General features: G+C 51.4%; 1 protein-coding gene across 1 annotated transcript in view; it reads right to left on the reverse strand.

Moving 5' to 3' along the window:
- The window catches only part of KIF14 (kinesin family member 14), a 245239-nt gene that overhangs the window by 127297 nt on the left and 93475 nt on the right, over positions 1–24467 (reverse strand). Inside the window, exons 10-11 of the mRNA XM_075617062.1 lie at positions 13910–14028; positions 703–875 (exon numbers count right to left, since the gene is read on the reverse strand). Coding sequence (XP_075473177.1) covers positions 703–875; positions 13910–14028 — 292 coding nt within the window. The remainder of the gene's footprint in view (positions 1–702; positions 876–13909; positions 14029–24467) is intronic.

Raw genomic sequence — 24467 nt, forward strand, 5'->3', positions numbered from 1 at the left:
TTTACAGCTGCACCCTCTCCCGCACAAAAACTAAAGTGTCAGTGACATGGTTAAGGGGTCAGTCCCTCCTAGGGGCAAAGTGTACTAATGGCAGTGACATGGTTAAGGGGTCAGTCTCTCCAAGGGGCAAAGTGTCTTATGGCAGTGACATGGTTAAGGGGTCAGTCTCTCCTGGGGGAAAAGTGTACTAATGGCAGTGACATGGTTAAGGGGTCAGTCCCTCCTAGGGACAAAGTGTACTAATGGCAGTGACATGGTTAAGGGGTCAGTCCCTCCTAGGGGCAAAGTGTACTAATGGCAGTGACATGGTTAAGGGGTCAGTCCCTCCTAGGGACAAAGTGTACTAATGGCAGTGACATGGTTAAAGGGTCAGTCCCTCCTAGGGGCAAAGTGTACTAATGGCAGTGACATGGTTAAGTGGTCAGTCCCTCCTAGGAGCAAAGTGTACTAATGGCAGTGACATGGTTAAGGGGTCAGTCCCTCCTAGAGCCAAAGTGTCCTAATGGCAGTGACATGGTTAAGGGGTCAGTCCCTCCTAGGGGCAAAGAGTGTGTGCGCATATAGTGTTCATGTAGGGAAAACCATAAACGGTAGCAGTTTTAAATAACGAAATACAGGCAGACGTATAAGTAGAGAGAAAGATGCCCCCACAACTGTACGGTGCCCCCGCTGCCCTATAATGCGTGATCTCCGCAGACTCACCTCTGATCAGCTTTGCGTTGATATCTTCGTTCACCTTGGCGATGTTGATGATGAGCCGCGCCTGCCTGGCGTAGCGCAGAGTACTCAGCGTCTCCTCCATGTGACAGTCCGCGGCGCTGATCGTGGCTATCATCGTCGTCTTCGAGTTGCCTCCAAGACTCTCTTTCAGTAACCTTCGGGAGGCGCGGCGTTATTTCAGCGCTCAGAGACATTGGTAGTAACGGTTTCACTTATTTGTGGTGTGTGAGGAATGTACACGCTGCCCTGTTCTCCAGGATCAGGGAATTTCAGCATATCCGCTCCTTCTGTGTACTGTATCTGTCTCACTCACTGCCCCACAGCTCAGGAGCGCCCTCTGCCCTCAGTATATCCGCTCCTTCTGTGCATCTGTCTCACTCACTGCCCCACAGCTCAGGAGCGCCCTCTGCCCTCAGTATATCCGCTCCTTCTGTGTATCTGTCTCACTCACTGCCCCACAGCTCAGGAGCGCCCTCTGCCCTCAGTATATCCGCTCCTTCTGTGTATCTGTCTCACTCACTGCCCCACAGCTCAGGAGCGCCCTCTGCCCTCATTATATCCGCTCCTTCTGTGTATCTGTCTCACTCACTGCCCCACAGCTCAGGAGCGCCCTCTGCCCTCAGTATATCCGCTCCTTCTGTGTATCTGTCTCACTCACTGCCCCACAGCTCAGGAGCGCCCTCTGCCCTCAGTATATCCGCTCCTTCTGTGTATCTGTCTCACTCACTGCCCCACAGCTCAGGAGCGCCCTCTGCCCTCAGTATATCCGCTCCTTCTGTGCATCTGTCTCACTCACTGCCCCACAGCTCAGGAGCGCCCTCTGCCCTCAGTATATCCGCTCCTTCTGTGTATCTGTCTCACTCACTGCCCCACAGCTCAGGAGCGCCCTCTGCCCTCAGTATATCCGCTCCTTCTGTGCATCTGTCTCACTCACTGTCCCACAGCTCAGGAGCGCCCTCTGTCCTCAGTATATCCGCTCCTTCTGTGTATCTGTCTCACTCACTGCCCCACAGCTCAGGAGCGCCCTCTGCCCTCAGTATATCCGCTCCTTCTGTGTATCTGTCTCACTCACTGCCCCACAGCTCAGGAGCGCCCTCTTCCCTCAGTATATCCGCTCCTTCTGTGCATCTGTCTCACTCACTGCCCCACAGCTCAGGAGCGCCCTCTGCCCTCAGTATATCCGCTCCTTCTGTGCATCTGTCTCACTCACTGCCCCACAGCTCAGGAGCGCCCTCTGCCCTCAGTATATCCGCTCCTTCTGTGTATCTGTCTCACTCACTGCCCCACAGCTCAGGAGCGCCCTCTGCCCTCAGTATATCCGCTCCTTCTGTGTATCTGTCTCACTCACTGCCCCACAGCTCAGGAGCGCCCTCTGCCCTCAGTATATCCGCTCCTTCTGTGTATCTGTCTCACTCACTGCCCCACAGCTCAGGAGCGCCCTCTGCCCTCAGTATATCCGCTCCTTCTGTGTATCTGTCTCACTCACTGCCCCACAGCTCAGGAGCGCCCTCTCCCCTCAGTATATCCGCTCCTTCTGTGTATCTGTCTCACTCACTGCCCCACAGCTCAGGAGCGCCCTCTGCCCTCAGTATATCCGCTCCTTCTGTGTATCTGTCTCACTCACTGCCCCACAGCTCAGGAGCGCCCTCTGCCCTCAGTATATCCGTACCTTCTGTGCATCTGTCTCGCTCACTGCCCCAAACCTCAGGAGCGCCCTCTTCCCTCAGTATATCCGCTCCTTCTGTGTATCTGTCTCACTCACTGCCCCACAGCTCAGGAGCGCCCTCTGCCCTCAGTATATCCGCTCCTTCTGTGTATCTGTCTCACTCACTGCCCCACAGCTCAGGAGCGCCCTCTGCCCTCAGTATATCCGCTCCTTCTGTGTATCTGTCTCACTCACTGCCCCACAGCTCAGGAGCGCCCTCTGCCCTCAGTATATCCGCTCCTTCTGTGTATCTGTCTCACTCACTGCCCCACAGCTCAGGAGCGCCCTCTGCCCTCAGTATATCCGCTCCTTCTGTGTATCTGTCTCACTCACTGCCCCAAAGCTCAGGAGCGCCCTCTTCCCTCAGTATATCCGCTCCTTCTGTGTATCTGTCTCACTCACTGCCCCACAGCTCAGGAGCGCCCTCTGCCCTCAGTATATCCGCTCCTTCTGTGTATCTGTCTCACTCACTGCCCCACAGCTCAGGAGCGCCCTCTGCCCTCAGTATATCCGCTCCTTCTGTGCATCTGTCTCACTCACTGCCCCACAGCTCAGGAACGCCCTCTGTCCTCAGTATATCCGCTCCTTCTGTGTATCTGTCTCACTCACTGCCCCACAGCTCAGGAGCGCCCTCTGCCCTCAGTATATCCGCTCCTTCTGTGTATCTGTCTCACTCACTGCCCCACAGCTCAGGAGCGCCCTCTGCCCTCAGTATATCCGCTCCTTCTGTGTATCTGTCTCACTCACTGCCCCACAGCTCAGGAGCGCCCTCTGCCCTCAGTATATCCGCTCCTTCTGTGTATCTGTCTCACTCACTGCCCCACAGCTCAGGAGCGCCCTCTGCCCTCAGTATATCCGCTCCTTCTGTGTATCTGTCTCACTCACTGCCCCACAGCTCAGGAGCGCCCTCTGCCCTCAGTATATCCGCTCCTTCTGTGTATCTGTCTCACTCACTGCCCCACAGCTCAGGAGCGCCCTCTCCCCTCAGTATCCCCCTGGCACCCTCTCTCCACCTTTAGGACCCATCTTAAAAAACCCTCTGTAACGCAGCATATGGGTGCTGGCTGATACAATACACCTCATACATCGACCATGTCCCCTTGCAGACGCACTTACCAGAACGCCCTCCTACTGTCTCTGTACGTGCTTCCTACTTACCACTTAGATTGTAAGCTCTGCGTGGCAGAGAATACATTACCTAATCGTACTTTATGTCTGAAAAGTTTATTCCCATTATGTGTTGTTATGTCCGTGTATTACTGCTGTAATGGCGCTAGATATAGATATATATACACACACATACACACACGCACACACACACACCCCATTACTTTGAAAACAAAATAGACAAAAAAAACTCCATCTGCGGCTTGGAGAGCCGACAAATTGTATTCTCAGACAGGTGAAAAACAGACAGTGAATCCCTGCGCTCCTCCCTTAGGGATAGCAATAAATGGGGAATAAATATATATGGTGTAAAAATCTATAAGATAAAGGAGACTTTTGGTTACATCCTTTGATCAAATAACACCAAGCCTGCTAACCAACGTCAAGGTAAGTCCCTTTCTCTATCTCAGGATGGTTCAGTAAGGAGCCATTCAACCTCCAGGTATAGGAATGTGATTTCACAAATGGGACGCAGAGGGTTAAAGTGATAGGTGCGTGGTCTGACCAGGTAATTGGGCCGATATCTGTCTGAGTGGCGGCCTCTAGAACATTTTTGGTTACCAGAAAGTAGTCTATACGAGAATAGGTCTGGTGAGGTGCTGAGTAAAAGGTATAGTCCCTTTGGCCCTGGTGTTGGGACCTCCAAATGTCCACCAATGAGAAGTCATTGATTATCCCCCTGAACCTTTTCCCCGTTTGTTGGGAATGGGCTGTATGGGGGCGGCCCGTTGCAGATGATTTGTCCTCTGTGGGGTTTAGGACCATATTTAGGTCGCCTCAAATCAGTACCGATGACAAATATCCAGGGTCAACACCTTCGAGGATTGTTTTTAGAAATTCTGTTTGGTTCTCGTTAGGTGCATATACTGTATGTTGATCAAGGCGATCGCTGAGCCAGAGAGTAAGCCGTATACCACTAAGAATCTACCCCCTGGGGCCACTGTTTTAACATGATTGAATGGTGTTCCCTGTCGGAGTAGAATAGCGACTCCTCTTTTCTTACTACTAAACGATGCGAAGAAGCTCATTGGGAACGCTTTTTTAAATAAGTTTGGTGGGTCTTGGGATGTGAAGTGGGTTTCCTGTAGGAATATGATATCACCCCCTGATCTTTTCATATCTTGGAGCGCTAATCTCCTTTTTCTGTTGTTTTGTAGGCCCTTCACATTTAGGGAAATTATCTTGATAGCGACTGGGTTAGCCATTAGGTCTTTTTGTTACATAGAACCGTAGGACCTCTCCTTTCCCACTAGGGAGGTCTTGACTCGGTGGTTTAGAGACAAGGTTTTGCCCCAGCAAACACTTAGGATGAATGTACCTTTTGTGCGAATTAGGTCTGGCGGGCCAGGGAGGAGGAGGAGGGAGGAGGAGGAGGGAGGAGGAAAAAGGGGGGGGGGGCTTGAGGGGGTTGTGGGGGGGAAGCATCGGGAACCTTATTGCACAACGAGATCTGTAGCGAGATCTATGGTTCACAATTTTACTTCCTGGAATAACAATGCCCGCAGTGAAAACTGTGCATTACATCATTATTAACTGGACCATTTAGTAAGACCCTGTGGGAGGGAGGGAGGTGGTGGGGGTGATAACCGTGAACTGGGGGACCTCGGGTGGTTAGTTTTACAACAATATCCGCAGTGAGAGCTGTGTCTAATACCATAACTGACTTAAGCCTTAGTAAAACCTTTTGCGAGGGGTAGGGTGAAGAACAGAGGGATGCTTATTCTATCACATTAAATACAATACTAACTGTGTATTACAGCGTAACTGTCCTAGACATTCTTGATGTAACGTTAGGTAGCAACTGTATACAGTGAGCGAAGCTCATTTGCAGGAATGTCTGTGATTATTATTCCAATCTTGGTGGCTCTCTGCAGAGTATCTTATAATACCGTCATATTTTGTCACAACTATTAGTTTTTGACACTGATTTGGGTTCAGCAAACCCCTGAGGTGATCATTAGGAATCTGGGGAACCATCGATAGTCTGACCCCACTGTGTAATGGAGTCTGTCTATGTACCGACACCGCGGTCGGGCGGATAAAGTGGGGTTGTGGGGCCTTGTATACTCAGTTTTGCGAAGCTCCCTGCCTAGTGTCTGAGCGTGGGGTCGCAGGCCTTGTCGGCTGACTTAGCTTGTGAGGAAGTAGGCCAAATATATATCCGCTCCCCCCGGTATCCGCATTATAAACATGGGGCGAATGGGAAGAAGAGAAAGAAGGGATCCTCTAAATCTCCCCCCCCCCCCCCCCCCGCGCGAAAACGCCTCTGCATTCTCCTCGCTGTTGCCCTCGAACCGGTGGAAGTCGGTCGGTGTCTCCCGCTCGTCGAGTTGGTCCAAGTGAGCCGCTTCTTCATCCACCTCTTTCCCCCAGGTCTGCCCGTCCAAAAGATGCAGCAGGTAGGAGGTATTGGGGAAGGGTGGGGAAGTTGGACGCTCCTTCGGCAGCTGCCCTCCTCTTTCCAATGCTGGGGCGTTCGAGTGGCAGTTAGGTGGTGGGGTCCGTCTTACGCCACCAGCAGATTTAGCCGCTTCTGGTCGCTGGATTTCTTTCCTTCCTTCTCTTCTAGGTGTGTAGAGCCGGGTCCAACTATCGACATCCTCCGGGCTCCCAGGGTTTCAGTAGCCAACGAGGCTATACTGTACTGTAGGTAGGTAAGCGGGATACCAACGAGGCTATACTGTACTGTAGGTAAGTAAGCGGGATAACAACGAGGCTATACTGTACTGTAGGTAGGTAAGCGGGATAACAACGAGGCTATACTGTACTGTAGGTAAGTAAGCGGGATAACAACGAGGCTATACTGTACTGTAGGTAAGTAAGCAGGATAACAACGAGGCTATACTGTACTGTAGGTAAGTAAGCAGGATAACAACGAGGCTATACAGTACTGCAGGTAGGTAAGCGGGATAACAACGAGGCTATACTGTACTGTAGGTAAGTAAGCGGGATAACAACGAGGCTATACTGTACTGTAGGTAAGTAAGCGGGATAACAACGAGGCTATACAGTACTGTAGGTAAGTAAGCGGGATAACAACGAGGCTATACTGTACTGCAGGTAGGTAAGCGGAATAACAACGAGGCTATACTGTACTGTAGGTAAGTAAGCGGGATAACAACGAGGCTATACTGTACTGTAGGTATGTAAGCGGGATAACAACGAGGCTATACTGTACTGTAGGTAAGTAAGCGGGATAACAACGAGGCTATACAGTACTGTAGGTAAGTAAGCAGGATAACAACGAGGCTATACTGTACTGTAGGTAAGTAAGCGGGATAACAACGAGGCTATACTGTACTGCAGGTAAGTAAGCGGGATAACAACGAGGCTATACTGTACTGTAGGTAAGTAAGCAGGATAACAACGAGGCTATACTGTACTGTAGGTAAGTAAGCAGGATAACAACGAGGCTATACAGTACTGCAGGTAGGTAAGCGGGATAACAACGAGGCTATACTGTACTGTAGGTAAGTAAGCGGGATAACAACGAGGCTATACTGTACTGTAGGTAAGTAAGCGGGATAACAACGAGGCTATACAGTACTGTAGGTAAGTAAGCGGGATAACAACGAGGCTATACTGTACTGCAGGTAGGTAAGCGGGATAACAACGAGGCTATACTGTACTGTAGGTAAGTAAGCGGGATAACAACGAGGCTATACTGTACTGTAGGGAAGAAAGCGGGATAACAACGAGGCTATACTGTACTGTAGGTAAGTAAGCGGGATAACAACGAGGCTATACTGTACTGTAGGTAAGTAAGCGGGATAACAACGAGGCTATACTGTACTGTAGGTAAGTAAGCGGGATAACAACGAGGAACCGGGAAAAAACGAAAGGGAAGGCAACCTTTTATTTATTTTTCTGTTGCTTCTGTCCTGCTAATCTTTCAGAGACTCTGATCGGCAGCTCCTCGGCTTCCGATCTCTGAGGCCTGGAGGTTTCGGTGTTCCAAGATGGAGGGGGACTCAGGCCCAGAGCCCGGGCGTATTGCATCATCTCCTCAGGGTGTCTAATGCTGAGAAATTTGCCGTTCTTGTTTGCGATAAGTTTGAACGGAAATCCCCACTTGTATTTAATTTCGTTATCTCTTAGTAGGAAGGTCAGGGGTCTCAGTTCTTTGCGGCGGTTAACCGTGACTTTGGACAAGTCACTGTAGACTTGCAAGGGGTCATCTTTAAATTTGATGGGCTCTTTTGCGCGGCAGGCCTCCATAAGCTTTTCTTTGGTGGAATACCTGTGGAGGCGGACAACCACGTCTCTTCTGCGGTTAGGATCCTCCGATCGCGGTCCCAATGCGCGGTGCGCTCTATCCATTTCTAAGTCCGCGTTGCCAAGATCATCGCAAATTGAGGAGAAGAATTCCATGAGGTATGGGTATGAGGAAGAACCGTCTCCGGTATACCGCGGATCCTAATATTCTGCCTCCTATCTCGGTTTTCCTGGTCTTCCAGGCTGTCTTTTAGGCAGGTAATCTCTACACCTAGCCGGAAGATCTCATCGTCCGCCGCCGCCTGTGATTGCAGGGTCTCCTCCATTTTATTTTCAAGCGCTGAGGTGCGCTCTGTCAGGCCTGTGATATCTTGCTTCAGCTCTGTCACTGCAGCTTTTAAATCTGCTTGCAGTGAGATGTGCAGCTTGTCAAGCATTGAGGCCATTAGGTCCTGCATGTATTCACGTGTGACGACTTCTTCTGAGCTCAGACTCTCTTCAGGTCGGTCCCGACCTGGAGTTGCTTGCTTAGGGCCGCGTGCACTGGTTGAGCCGGCGCCATCTTGGTTTTTAGAGCTGCATCGGAGCTCCGTTGCGGGGGAGAAAAGTACTTCATCACCCCTTGGGCCAGTTGAGTTTTTGGTCTGTTCGACATCTCTGAGTGTGCCCTGGATCAGGGGGAGCGTTTTGGGCGTAAAAAATTGGGGGGGAAAGCGCTTCTAATTAAAGTTATACACGAGGGTCTGTGGAGCTCTCCTCTCACACGACCATCCTCGCCGATGTCGTGGACACGCCTTTAACTTGTTTATTAATGACCTTGAGGTTGGCATCGAGAGCAAAGTCTCCATCTTTGCTGATGATACTAAATTGTGTAAGGTAATAGAATCAGAGCAGGATGTAATTTCTCTCCAGAAGGACTTGGAGAGACTGGAAACATGGGCAGGTAAATGGCAGATGAGGTTTAATACAGATAAATGTAAGGTTATGCATTTGGGATGCAAGAATAATCTGGCGACCTACACATTAAATGGAGATAAATTGGGGGAATCCTTGATGGAGAAGGATTTAGGAGTGCTTGTAGACAGCAGGCTTAGCAATAGTGCCCAAAGTCATGCAGTAGCTGCAAAGGCAAACAAGATCTTATCTTGCATCAAACGGGCAATGGATGGAAGGGAAGTAAACATAATTATGCCCCTTTACAAAGCATTAGTAAGACCACACCTTGAATATGGAGTACAATTTTGGGCGCCACTCCTTAGAAAAGACATTCTGGAACTAGAGAGAGTGCAGAGAAGAGTCACCAAATTAATAAAGGGGATGGACAATCTATCTTATGAGGAGAGGCTAGCTAAATTAGATTTATTTACATTAGAAAAGAGGCGTCTAAGAGGGGATATGATAACTCTATATAAATATATTCGGGACAGTACAAGGAGCTTTCAAATGAACTATTCATCCCATGGGCAGTACAAATGACTCTGGGCCATCTCTTTAGGTTGGAGGAAAGGAGATTTCACCAGCAACAAAGGAAAGGGTTCTTTACAGTAAGGGCAGTTACAGTGTGGGATTCATTACCCATGGAGACAGTGATGGCAGATACAATAGATTTGTTCAAAAAAAGGTTGGACATCTTGTGACAGGAAAGGAAGGGGTTAAACTTATATGCTATGCATTACTGTGTTTGCCCTGTCCCAGCCATTTTTATCCCCCATTTGCAGGCCCTGCCTGCAAGGGTAAAAGACAAGATGCATTGCTTGCCATACCCTCTAACCGACACATGATGGCGGTATAGAAGCTGGCATTTCAATTAGAAATACTAATTCTAGAACGAAAGCACCCAGAAACCTGATTTTTGAGGTGCAAGTACAGTAAGACACCACATGAACCTACATATAAAAATTACAGTTATAACACAAGCGTAACATGTTTTTTTTTTTAATAAAGTGTGTAAAAACTGCAGATCTTAAATGTAAGGCTGCATCCAGGGTTGCAGCAGCCGTACGGAGGCGCGCTGAGGCTGAGGGAAAGAGGGTGCTTTCCCTGGCCTTTGTTAGCGCGCCGTCCGGAGGCGTGTCGGGGGCGGGGGCGTGTCGGGGGCGGGCTAGTGACGTCATGGAGCTGGTTCGCCCTCATTGTACGAATCACTCATGTGACCGGCCCTGTGCTCCCTTGAGCGCTTGAATTTAAAATTCTCCTAAGACCCACACTTCCGTACGCTTGCGGAAGCGTGCGCGAGCCCCTGCTAAAGCCGCTCTCATTGCGGCTGCAGAGGCTCACTGGTAAGCACCAGCGCGCCTCAGCACGGGTCAGCGCCTAAGCACTGACCATGCCCAAGGCCTAAGGCAGGAGGTATTTTTTGTAAGTCCAAGCAGGAATTACTTGGACACCCAGCTGTGATATGGGTGACTGAGCTGGAGTATTTTTATCGGAGCTTCAAAGGGATCTAGCTGATTAGCATCTGCCTGTCTAAAAGGGTGTCAGTTATGAAAAAACCCAGAGACCCATAATATATACACGGCCGGCATTCTGAGGTATCACAGATGACAGTCTATTGACATCGCTGGGTCAAAAATCAGACTCAGTGGTGCCAAGGTATGGGTGTATCCCAGGTATGCTAAGTGGCATGGGTGTTAACCTGATCCATGCGCCCTGCCCACCGGAGAGCCCTTCTGACCGGTCTTATGAACTGTGGGAAACCTGACTATTGGTGAGTTAAAATTGTTCCCACAAGGTGATTGGATCCACATGTTAAAGATAGCTTTGGCCTGTCTATAACTGTGGCTCCCCAGGTATCCCCAGTGTGATTCCTGAATTTTGATCCATGATGTAAAGAAGCAAGACTTTGTTCCAGCACAGCGGCAACTGGTCCAGGAGTGAAGGGGTTAATAACAATATAACCACAGGACTTTTAAAACCAAGGTTGCATTTCTGGGGCTTGCAAGCAAAGGACAATTTCTTTCGTTCCAAGGACAATTTATTTCGTTCCCTTATCCCAGTAAGTGTTGTTTTAAGTGTATTCTGCAGATGTCGTGTGTTTGTCTATTAAGGAAATAAATCACAATTTATTTTGCAACTTGTTCTGTTCAATCAAGTACCCAGAAATATAAATGTGTTGATAAAGTTGGTGTCCATCGTGACAATCTTTTTAGATAGGAACGGTATACAGGGATATCCTAAATAAGTATACATGGGAAGGCTGTTGATCCAGGGATTAATCCGATTGCCAATTCTTGGAGTCAGGAAGGGATTTATTTTCCCCTTATGAGATATCATTGGATGATGTGACGCTGGGGTTTTTGTTTGCCTTCCTCTGGATCAATAAGTAAAGATATAGGATAAAGTATCTGTTGTCTAAATTTAGCACAGGTTGAACTAGATGGACATACTGTATGTCTTCTTTCAACCTCATCTATATAACTATGTAACTAAAGCATAAGCTTCATTTATTTAACCCTTTCAGGGCACTTTCACATACTTTACAAAGTTTATAATAAGAAATGACATATACTCAGTGTAGGTCCCTGCTGAACGGAGGTTACCTTGACGAGGTTGGCGGCTTGAATCATGTTTTGATCAAAAGATGCAACCAAATGACTACTTTGTTACTCAGACTTAGGCTGCGCTTATACTGACGGCGATGCGACCGATGACGTCACCAGTCGCCGTCGCGATAGTTGTAATTTAAGTTTAGACTGTAACTGAGAAAAGGAGAGATGGAGACCGCACAGCCTAATGTGATGCCAAACCACACATAGTTTGAGGGGAGGGGTGCTAGGGACTAAGGGGAAATGAACACAAAGTGAAAGAATCCCTGTGAACAAGCACTCTTCCTCCGATGAAATAAAATAATACATTGTTTAATATAGAAAGGAAAAACAAAAAAGTTAAAACCTATTAGATGCAAGAGATACTACCCATCCTGTGCCACGTGTAAATGGTACAGAGATACAGCTGCCACGTGTAAATGGTACAGAGATACAGATGCCACGTGTAAATGGTACAGAGATACAGATGCCACGTGTAAATGGTACAGTGATACAGATGCCACGTGTAAATGGCACTGATTAGTGTTCCTGTCTACTATAGACCAGGGGCAGACATTGGTAACTACCACAGGTCAGATTGTTGTACACTCTTAAATATCTAACCCTGAGGAGGGCATGTGAATCACTGTATATGGAATATATATTCCCGGGCAATGCCGGGTATATCAGCTAGTGGTATGTGTATATATATATATATATATATATATATATATATATATAATCACTGCATATAGTGACGTGGTAGTAATCTACAGATCTAATTCTGATCCCTTACAGTGGTAAACCACCCACTTGGGCAAACAGTCTCATAGACCACTGGGTTAACCCATTAGTAGGGGAGAAAGATCAGGTAGATAACCATAATGTAATGGGTTAAACACTGCTACCCCTGTCCATGCAGTAGCTTGCTGTGAACAACTAGGCACAGAACATATGCATAAGAATGTGTGCTAGCACGCAGGGGCTGGAGCTCAGCGCTGCCTCACTGACTGTCACACAGGGGCTGGAGCTCAGCGCTGCCTCACTGACTGTCACACAGGGGCTGGAGCTCAGCGCTGCCTCACTGACTGTCACACAGGGGCTGGAGCTCAGCGCTGCCTCACTGACTGTCACGCAGGGGCTGGAGCTCAGCGCTGCCTCACTGACTGTCACACAGGGGCTGGAGCTCAGCGCTGCCTCACTGACTGTCACACAGGGGCTGGAGCTCAGCGCTGCCTCACTGACTGTCACACAGGGGCTGGAGCTCAGCGCTGCCTCACTGACTGTCACACAGGGGCTGGAGCTCAGCGCTGCCTCACTGACTGTCACACATGAGCTGGAGCTCAGCGCTGCCTCACTGACTGTCACACAGGGGCTGGAGCTCAGCGCTGCCTCACTGACTGTCACGCAGGGGCTGGAGCTCAGCGCTGCCTCACTGACTGTCACACAGGGGCTGGAGCTCAGCGCTGCCTCACTGACTGTCACACAGGGGCTGGAGCTCAGCGCTGCCTCACTGAGTGTCACTCATAGGTGGAGAAAGGGAACCCCAGCCATAAAGTAATGTTGTATAACACACACACACAAACAACTAGCTAGTGGGTGCCTCCTGGGGACCACAACTTAGTTTAACTGCCTCACAGCATGCAAAAGCGGTAGTCACAGGGGCTAATTGAACAAACAGGAAATCTGATGAATAGTAAAAACACCACAGCCCAGCGCTGTGGTCGCATCTCGTGACATCAGAGACACAGCGTCATCAGTTCCCGACGTACGTTTCGTCCCACGTGGGGACTTCGTCTGGGGTGGGCGGGCGCCATATCCCCTGCTCCCTAAATACCCGTTCAGAGGCTGTGATTGGCTAACCATGGTCCATTCAGATAAAGTGATTCACATTCCCTCCTCAGGGTTAGGTATTTAAGAGTGTACAGCATTCTGACCTGTGGTAGTTACCAATGTCTGCCCCTGGTCCATAGTGAGTCTATAGTAGACAGGAACACTAATCAGTGCCATTTACACGTGGCAGCTGTATCTCTGTACCATTTACACGTGGCACAGGATGGGTAGTATCTCTTGCATCTAATAGGTTTTAACTTTTTGGTTTTTCCTTTCTACATTAAACAATGTATTATTTTATTTCATCGGAGGAAGAGTGCTTGTTCCCAGGGATTCTTTCGCTTTGTGTGTAATTGAAGTTTAGGCGACGTCGCTGGCCAGCGCTGTCACAAAAGGGGGAGGGCAGAGGGACAGACAAACTCTCCGATTGGCCACATGGGGAGACCATCACTGAAAAAAAATAAAATAACAGCGACTACCAGATTTTTGGTAGCGCTATCGCTTGGTCGCGCCGTCGCGTGCAATATAGGCGCCGACGACAACGCATTTGTTTTGACGCGATGTTGCATCGCCGACTATAAGCGCAGCCTTAGGTTCTAAATGTAAACATGTCACTGGCATTTTATTACCAATATTTTACCATATTTTAGACCAATTGGTTGGAGCGCAGGATCTGTGCTGTTTTATACATATATAGGATATTGTATGGATTGCTTTTTTAACCAGCAGCGACTTCGGTTCTTACCAGGTCAGGACGGATTCCCGGTATGGGATAAAGAGATTTTTCCGTGTCTGTGCGTTTTCGGAGAGCGCGGAAATCACCTTCCCCAAGGTCAGCAGAGACTTATTGATACTCACTCCTTCCTGCGCGTACGAGAAGAACAATCATTCAGTAACACTGTACCATGCAGGGCACAAAACATGGCCCTTAAAACAGCAGCCCCCTCCAAAGGAAGACTTCTACAACTGTACCCGAGCCGGGGTCCCCCGGAGAAATTATATTACCCGGCCGGTAATTTTCACTTACCTGCAACTGGCGGCAGAGGGTGAGGAGGACCACGGCTGCAGGTAAGTCTTCTGCTGCTCTGCTCCTGCCGTTCTCCAAGAGGATGACAGAGGGAGCAGAGCAGAATAGAAATTACCCGGCACCGGGTTCCAGGGCCCTGATGCCGGGTCATTTCAGGATACTGAAAATATTGCCGAGTACCGGGCAATTTCCGGATACCTGGAACATCACTATTTTCACCATCACACATTACCTGCTCTCACAGCTCTACCTCCGCACTCCCACTTATTGCTTCCCCAACTCCCTCACACATTACCTGCTCTCACAGCAATACCTCCGCACACTCCCACTTACTGCTTCCCCAACTCCCTCACACATTACCTGCTGTCACACCTCTACTTCCACACACTCCCACTTACTGCTTCCCCAACTCCCTCACAGCTCTACCTCCGCACACTCCCACTTACTGCTTCCCCAACTCCCTCACAGCTCTACCTCCGCACACTCCCACTTACTGCTTCCCCAACTCCCTCATACATTACCTGCTCACACAGCTCTACCTCTGCACACTCCCACTTACTGCTTCCCCAACAACAACTCCCTCACACATTACCTGCTCTCACAGCTCTACCTCCGCACACTCCCACTTACTGCTTCCCCAACTCCCTCACACATTACCTGCTCTCACAGCTCTACCTCCGCACACTCCCACTTACTGCTTCCCCAACTCCCTCACACATTACCTGCTCACACAGCTCTACCTCCGCACACTCCCACTTACTGCTTCCCCAACACCAACTCCCTCACACATTACCTGCTCTCACAGCTCTACCTCCGCACACTCCCACTTACTGCTTCCCCAACTCCCTCACACATTACCTGCTCTCACAGCTCTACCTCCACACACTCCCACTTACTGCTTCCCCAACACCCCCACACATTACCTGCTCTCACAGCTCTACCTCCCACACTCCCACTTACTGCTTCCCCAACACCAACTCCCTCACACATTACCTGCTCTCACAGCTTTACCTCCGCACACTCCCACTTACTTCTTCCCCAACGCCAACGCCCTCACACATTACCTGCTCTCACAGCGCTACCTCCACACACTCCCACTTACTGCTTCCCCAACTCCCTCACACATTACCTGCTCTCACAGCTCTACCTCCGCACACTCCCACTTACTGCTTCCCCAACACCCTCACACATTACCTGCTCTCACAGCTCTACCTCCGCACACTCCCACTTACTGCTTCCCCAACTCCCTCACACATTACCTGCTCTCACAGCTCTACCTCCGCACACTCCCACTTACTGCTTCCCCAACTCCCTCACACATTACCTGCTCTCACAGCTCTACCTCCGCACACTCCCACTTACTGCTTCCCCAACTCCCTCACACATTACCTGCTCTCACAGCTCTACCTCCGCACTCCCACTTACTGCTTCCCCAACTCCCTCACACATTACCTGCTCTCACAGCTCTACCTCCGCACACTCCCACTTACTGCTTCCCCAACTCCCTCACACATTACCTGCTCTCACAGCTCTACCTCTGCACACTCCCACTTACTGCTTCCCCAACTCCCTCACACATTACCTGCTCTCACAGCTCTACCTCCGCACACTCCCACTTACTGCTTCCCCAACTCCCTCACACATTACCTGCTCTCACAGCTCTACCTCCGCACACTCCCACTTACTGCTTCCCCAACACCAACTCCCTCACACATTACCTGCTCTCACAGCTCTACCTCCGCACACTCCCACTTACTGCTTCCCCAACTCCCTCACACATTACCTGCTCTCACAGCTCTACCTCCGCACACTCCCACTTACTGCTTCCCCAACTCCCTCACACATTACCTGCTCTCACACCTCTACCTCCGCACACTCCCACTTACTGCTTCCCCAACTCCCTCACACATTACCTGCTCCAGCTCTACCTCCGCACACTCCCACTTACTGCTTCCCCAACACCAACTCCCTCACACATTACCTGCTCTCACAGCTCTACCTCCGCACACTCCCACTTACTGCTTCCCCAACACCCTCACACATTACCTGCTCTCACAGCTCTACCTCCGCACACTCCCACTTACTGCTTCCCCAACTCCCTCACACATTACCTGCTCTCACATCTCTACCTCCGCACTCCCACTTACTGCTTCCCCAACTCCCTCACACATTACCTGCTCTCACAGCTCTACCTCCGCACACTCCCACTTACTGCTTCCCCAACTCCCTCACACATTACCTGCTCTCACAGCTCTACCTCTGCACACTCCCACTTACTGCTTCCCCAACTCCCTCACACATTACCTGCTCTCACAGCTCTACCTCCGCACACTCCCACTTACTGCTTCCCCAACTCCCTCACACATTACCTGCTCTCACAGCTCTACCTCCGCACACTCCCACTTACTGCTTCCCCAACACCAACTCCCTCACACATTACCTGCTCTCACAGCTCTACCTCCGCACACTCCCACTTACTGCTTCCCCAACTCCCTCACACATTACCTGCTCTCACAGCTCTACCTCCGCACACTCCCACTTACTGCTTCCCCAACTCCCTCACACATTACCTGCTCTCACACCTCTACCTCCGCACACTCCCACTTACTGCTTCCCCAACTCCCTCACACATTACCTGCTCCAGCTCTACCTCCGCACACTCCCACTTACTGCTTCCCCAACACCAACTCCCTCACACATTAGCTGCTCTCACAGCTCTACCTCCGCACACTCCCACTTACTTCTTCCCCAACACCAACTCCCTCACACATTACCTGCTCTCACAGCTCTACCTCCGCACACTCCCACTTACTGCTTCCCCAAATCCCTCACACATTACCTGCTCTCACAGCTCTACCTCCGCACTCCCACTTACTGCTTCCCCAACTCCCTCACACATTACCTGCTCTCACAGCTCTACCTCCGCACACTCCCACTTACTGCTTCCCCAACACCAACTCCCTCACACATTACCTGCTCTCACAGCTCTACCTCCGCACACTCCCACTTACTGCTTCCCCAACTCCCTCACATATTACCTGCTCTCACAGCTCTACCTCCGCACACTCCCACTTACTGCTTCCCCAACTCCCTCACACATTACCTGCTCTCACACCTCTACCTCCGCACACTCCCACTTACTGCTTCCCCAACTCCCTCACACATTACCTGCTCCAGCTCTACCTCCGCACACTCCCACTTACTGCTTCCCCAACACCAACTCCCTCACACATTACCTGCTCTCACAGCTCTACCTCCGCACACTCCCACTTACTGCTTCCCCAACACCAACTCCTTCACACATTACCTGCTCTCACATCTCTACCGCCGCACACTCCCACTTACTGCTTCCCCAACACCAACTCCCTCACACATTACCTGATCTCACAGCTCTACCTCCGCACACTCCCACTTACTGCTTCCCCAACACCAACTCCCTCACACATTACCTGCTCTCACAGCTCTACCTCCGCACACTCCCACTTACTGCTTCCCCAACTCCCTCACACATTACCTGCTCTCACAGCTCTACCTCCGCACTCAATGCTTCCCCAACACCAACTCCCTCACACATTACCTGCTCTCACAGCTCTACCTCCTCACACTCCCACTTACTGCTTCCCCAACTCCCTCACACATTACCTGCTCTCACAGCTCTACCTCCGCACTCAATGCTTCCCCAACACCAACTCCCTCACACATTACCTGCTCTCACAGCTATACCTCCACACACTCCCAGTTACTGCTTCCCCAACACCAACTCCCTCACACATTACCTGCTCTCACAGCTCTACCTCCGCACACTCCCACTTACTGCTTCCCCAACTCCCTCACACATTACCTGCTCTCACAGCTCTACCTCCGCACTCAATGCTTCCCCAACACCAACTCCCTCACACATTACCTGCTCTCACAGCTCTACCTCCACACACTCCCACTTACTGCTTCCCCAACTCCCTCACACATTACCTGCTCTCACAGCTCTACCTCCGCACACTCCCACTTACTGCTTCCCCAACTCCCTCACATATTACCTGCTCTCACAGCTCTACCTCCGCACACTCCCACTTACTGCTTCCCCAACTCCCTCACACATTACCTGCTCTCACACCTCTACCTCCGCACACTCCCACTTACTGCTTCCCCAACTCCCTCACACATTACCTGCTCCAGCTCTACCTCCGCACACTCCCACTTACTGCTTCCCCAACTCCCTTACACATTACCTGCTCTCACAGCTCTACCTCCGCACACTGCCACTTACTGCTTCCCAACACCAACTCCCTCACACATTACCTGCTCTCACAGCTCTACCTCCGCACACTCCCACTTACTGCTTCCCCAACTCCCTTACACATTACCTGCTCTCACAGCTCTACCTCCGCACACTCCCACTTACTGCTTCCCCAACACCAACTCCCTCACACATTACCTGCTCTCACAGCTCTACCTCCGCACACTCCCACTTACTGCTTCCCCAACTCCCTCACACATTACCTGCTCTCACAGCTCTACCTCCGCACACTCCCACTTACTGCTTCCCCAACACCAACTCCCTCACACATTACCTGCTCTCACAGCTCTACCGCCGCACACTCCCACTTACTGCTTCCCCAACTCCCTCACACATTACCTGCTCTCACAGCTCTACCTCCGCACACTCCCACTTACTGCTTTCCCAACTCCCTCACACATTACCTGCTCTCACAGCGCTACCTCCGCACAATCCCACTTACTGCTTCCCCAATACAAACTTCCTCACACATTACCTGCTCTCACAGCTCTACCTCCGCACACTCCCACTTACTGCTTCCCCAACTCCCTCACACATTACCTGCTCTCACAGCTTTACCTCCGCACACTCCCACTTACTGCTTCCCCAACTCCCTCACACATTACCTGCTCTCACAGCTCTACCTCCGCACACTCCCACTTACTGCTTCCCCAACGCCCTCACACATTACCTGCTCTCACAGCAATACCTCCGCACACTCCCACTTACTGCTTCCCCAACTCCCTCACATATTACCTGCTCTCACAGCTCTACCTCCGCACACTCCCACTTACTGCTTCCCCAACTCCCTCACACATTACCTGCTCTCACACCTCTACCTCCGCACACTCCCACTTACTGCTTCCCCAACTCCCTCACACATTACCTGCTCCAGCTCTACCTCCGCACACTCCCACTTACTGCTTCCCCAACACCAACTCCCTCACACATTACCTGCTCTCACAGCTCTACCTCCGCACACTCCCACTTACTGCTTCCCCAACACCCTCACACATTACCTGCTCTCACACCTCTACCTCCGCACACTCCCACTTACTGCTTCCCCAACGCCCTCACACATTACCTGCTCTCACAGCTCTACCTCCGCACACTCCCACTTACTGCTTCCCCAACTCCCTCACATATTACCTGCTCTCACAGCTCTACCTCCGCACACTCCCACTTACTGCTTCCCCAACTCCCTCACACATTACCTGCTCTCACACCTCTACCTCCGCACACTCCCACTTACTGCTTCCCCAACTCCCTCACACATTACCTGCTCCAGCTCTACCTCCGCACACTCCCACTTACTGCTTCCCCAACACCAACTCCCTCACACATTACCTGCTCTCACAGCTCTACCTCCGCACACTCCCACTTACTGCTTCCCCAACACCAACTCCTTCACACATTACCTGCTCTCACATCTCTACCGCCGCACACTCCCACTTACTGCTTCCCCAACACCAACTCCCTCACACATTACCTGATCTCACAGCTCTACCTCCGCACACTCCCACTTACTGCTTCCCCAACACCAACTCCCTCACACATTACCTGCTCTCACAGCTCTACCTCCGCACACTCCCACTTACTGCTTCCCCAACTCCCTCACACATTACCTGCTCTCACAGCTCTACCTCCGCACTCAATGCTTCCCCAACACCAACTCCCTCACACATTACCTGCTCTCACAGCTCTACCTCCTCACACTCCCACTTACTGCTTCCCCAACTCCCTCACACATTACCTGCTCTCACAGCTCTACCTCCGCACTCAATGCTTCCCCAACACCAACTCCCTCACACATTACCTGCTCTCACAGCTATACCTCCACACACTCCCAGTTACTGCTTCCCCAACACCAACTCCCTCACACATTACCTGCTCTCACAGCTCTACCTCCGCACACTCCCACTTACTGCTTCCCCAACTCCCTCACACATTACCTGCTCTCACAGCTCTACCTCCGCACTCAATGCTTCCCCAACACCAACTCCCTCACACATTACCTGCTCTCACAGCTCTACCTCCACACACTCCCACTTACTGCTTCCCCAACTCCCTCACACATTACCTGCTCTCACAGCTCTACCTCCACACACTCCCACTTACTGCTTCCCCAACTCCCTCACATATTACCTGCTCTCACAGCTCTACCTCCGCACACTCCCACTTACTGCTTCCCCAACTCCCTCACACATTACCTGCTCTCACACCTCTACCTCCGCACACTCCCACTTACTGCTTCCCCAACTCCCTCACACATTACCTGCTCCAGCTCTACCTCCGCACACTCCCACTTACTGCTTCCCCAACTCCCTTACACATTACCTGCTCTCACAGCTCTACCTCCGCACACTGCCACTTACTGCTTCCCAACACCAACTCCCTCACACATTACCTGCTCTCACAGCTCTACCTCCGCACACTCCCACTTACTGCTTCCCCAACTCCCTTACACATTACCTGCTCTCACAGCTCTACCTCCGCACACTCCCACTTACTGCTTCCCCAACACCAACTCCCTCACACATTACCTGCTCTCACAGCTCTACCTCCGCACACTCCCACTTACTGCTTCCCCAACTCCCTCACACATTACCTGCTCTCACAGCTCTACCTCCGCACACTCCCACTTACTGCTTCCCCAACACCAACTCCCTCACACATTACCTGCTCTCACAGCTCTACCGCCGCACACTCCCACTTACTGCTTCCCCAACTCCCTCACACATTACCTGCTCTCACAGCTCTACCTCCGCACACTCCCACTTACTGCTTTCCCAACTCCCTCACACATTACCTGCTCTCACAGCGCTACCTCCGCACAATCCCACTTACTGCTTCCCCAATACAAACTTCCTCACACATTACCTGCTCTCACAGCTCTACCTCCGCACACTCCCACTTACTGCTTCCCCAACTCCCTCACACATTACCTGCTCTCACAGCTTTACCTCCGCACACTCCCACTTACTGCTTCCCCAACTCCCTCACACATTACCTGCTCTCACAGCTCTACCTCCGCACACTCCCACTTACTGCTTCCCCAACTCCCTCACATATTACCTGCTCTCACAGCTCTACCTCCGCACACTCCCACTTACTGCTTCCCCAACTCCCTCACACATTACCTGCTCTCACACCTCTACCTCCGCACACTCCCACTTACTGCTTCCCCAACTCCCTCACACATTACCTGCTCCAGCTCTACCTCCGCACACTCCCACTTACTGCTTCCCCAACTCCCTTACACATTACCTGCTCTCACAGCTCTACCTCCGCACACTGCCACTTACTGCTTCCCAACACCAACTCCCTCACACATTACCTGCTCTCACAGCTCTACCTCCGCACACTCCCACTTACTGCTTCCCCAACTCCCTTACACATTACCTGCTCTCACAGCTCTACCTCCGCACACTCCCACTTACTGCTTCCCCAACACCAACTCCCTCACACATTACCTGCTCTCACAGCTCTACCTCCGCACACTCCCACTTACTGCTTCCCCAACTCCCTCACACATTACCTGCTCTCACAGCTCTACCTCCGCACACTCCCACTTACTGCTTCCCCAACACCAACTCCCTCACACATTACCTGCTCTCACAGCTCTACCGCCGCACACTCCCACTTACTGCTTCCCCAACTCCCTCACACATTACCTGCTCTCACAGCTCTACCTCCGCACACTCCCACTTACTGCTTTCCCAACTCCCTCACACATTACCTGCTCTCACAGCGCTACCTCCGCACAATCCCACTTACTGCTTCCCCAATACAAACTTCCTCACACATTACCTGCTCTCACAGCTCTACCTCCGCACACTCCCACTTACTGCTTCCCCAACTCCCTCACACATTACCTGCTCTCACAGCTTTACCTCCGCACACTCCCACTTACTGCTTCCCCAACTCCCTCACACATTACCTGCTCTCACAGCTCTACCTCCGCACACTCCCACTTACTGCTTCCCCAACGCCCTCACACATTACCTGCTCTCACAGCAATACCTCCGCACACTCCCACTTACTGCTTCCCCAACTCCCTCACACATTACCTGCTCTCACAGCTCTACCTCCGCACACTCCCACTTACTGCTTCCCCAACGCCAACTCCCTCACACATTACCTGCTCTCACAGCTCTACCTCCGCACACTCCCACTTACTGCTTCCCCAACTCCCTCACATATTACCTGCTCTCACAGCTCTACCTCCGCACACTCCCACTTACTGCTTCCCCAACTCCCTCACACATTACCTGCTCTCACAGCTCTACCTCCGCACACTCCCACTTACTGCTTCCCCAACTCCCTCACACATTACCTGCTCTCACAGCTTTACCTCCGCACACTCCCACTTACTGCTTCCCCAACTCCCTCACACATTACCTGCTCTCACAGCTCTACCTCCGCACACTCCCACTTACTGCTTCCCCAACGCCCTCACACATTACCTGCTCTCACAGCAATACCTCCGCACACTCCCACTTACTGCTTCCCCAACTCCCTCACACATTACCTGCTCTCACAGCTCTACCTCCGCACACTCCCACTTACTGCTTCCCCAACGCCAACTCCCTCACACATTACCTGCTCTCACAGCTCTACCTCCGCACACTCCCACTTACTGCTTCCCCAACTCCCTCACATATTACCTGCTCTCACAGCTCTACCTCCGCACACTCCCACTTACTGCTTCCCCAACTCCCTCACACATTACCTGCTCTCACAGCTCTACCTCCGCACTCAATGCTTCCCCAACACCAACTCCCTCACACATTACCTGCTCTCACAGCTCTACCTCCGCACACTCCCACTTACTGCTTCCCCAACGCCCTCACACATTACCTGCTCTCACAGCAATACCTCCGCACACTCCCACTTACTGCTTCCCCAACTCCCTCACACATTACCTGCTCTCACAGCTCTACCTCCGCACACTCCCACTTACTGCTTCCCCAACGCCAACTCCCTCACACATTACCTGCTCTCACAGCTCTACCTCCGCACACTCCCACTTACTGCTTCCCCAACTCCCTCACATATTACCTGCTCTCACAGCTCTACCTCCGCACACTCCCACTTACTGCTTCCCCAACTCCCTCACACATTACCTGCTCTCACAGCTCTACCTCCGCACACTCCCACTTACTGCTTCCCCAACTCCCTCACACATTACCTGCTCTCACAGCTCTACCTCCGCACACTCCCACTTACTGCTTCCCCAACGCCAACTCCCTCACACATTACCTGCTCTCACAGCTCTACCTCCGCACACTGCCACTTACTGCTTCCCAACACCAACTCCCTCACACATTACCTGCTCTCACAGCTCTACCTCCGCACACTCCCACTTACTGCTTACCCAACTCCCTCACACATTACCTGCTCTCACAGCTCTACCTCCGCACACTCCCACTTACTGCTTCCCCAACACCAACTCCCTCACACATTACCTGCTCTCACAGCTCTACCTCCGCACACTCCCACTTACTGCTTCCCCAACTCCCTCACACATTACCTGCTCTCACAGCTCTACCTCCGCACACTCCCACTTACTGCTTCCCCAACACCAACTCCCTCACACATTACCTGCTCTCACAGCTCTACCGCCGCACACTCCCACTTACTGCTTCCCCAACTCCCTCACACATTACCTGCTCTCACAGCTCTAACTCCGCACACTCCCACTTACTGCTTCCCCAACTCCCTCACACATTACCTGCTCTCACAGCTCTACCTCCGCACACTCCCACTTACTGCTTCCCCAACTCCCTCACACATTACCTGCTCTCACAGCTCTACCTCCGCACACTCCCACTTACTGCTTCCCCAACGCCAACTCCCTCACACATTACCTGCTCTCACAGCTCTACCTCCGCACACTCCCACTTACTGCTTCCCCAACTCCCTCACATATTACCTGCTCTCACAGCTCTACCTCCGCACACTCCCACTTACTGCTTCCCCAACTCCCTCACATATTACCTG

Source organism: Ascaphus truei, chromosome 10 (assembly GCF_040206685.1).
Source record: "Ascaphus truei isolate aAscTru1 chromosome 10, aAscTru1.hap1, whole genome shotgun sequence".
Lineage (NCBI taxonomy): Eukaryota > Metazoa > Chordata > Amphibia > Anura > Ascaphidae > Ascaphus > Ascaphus truei.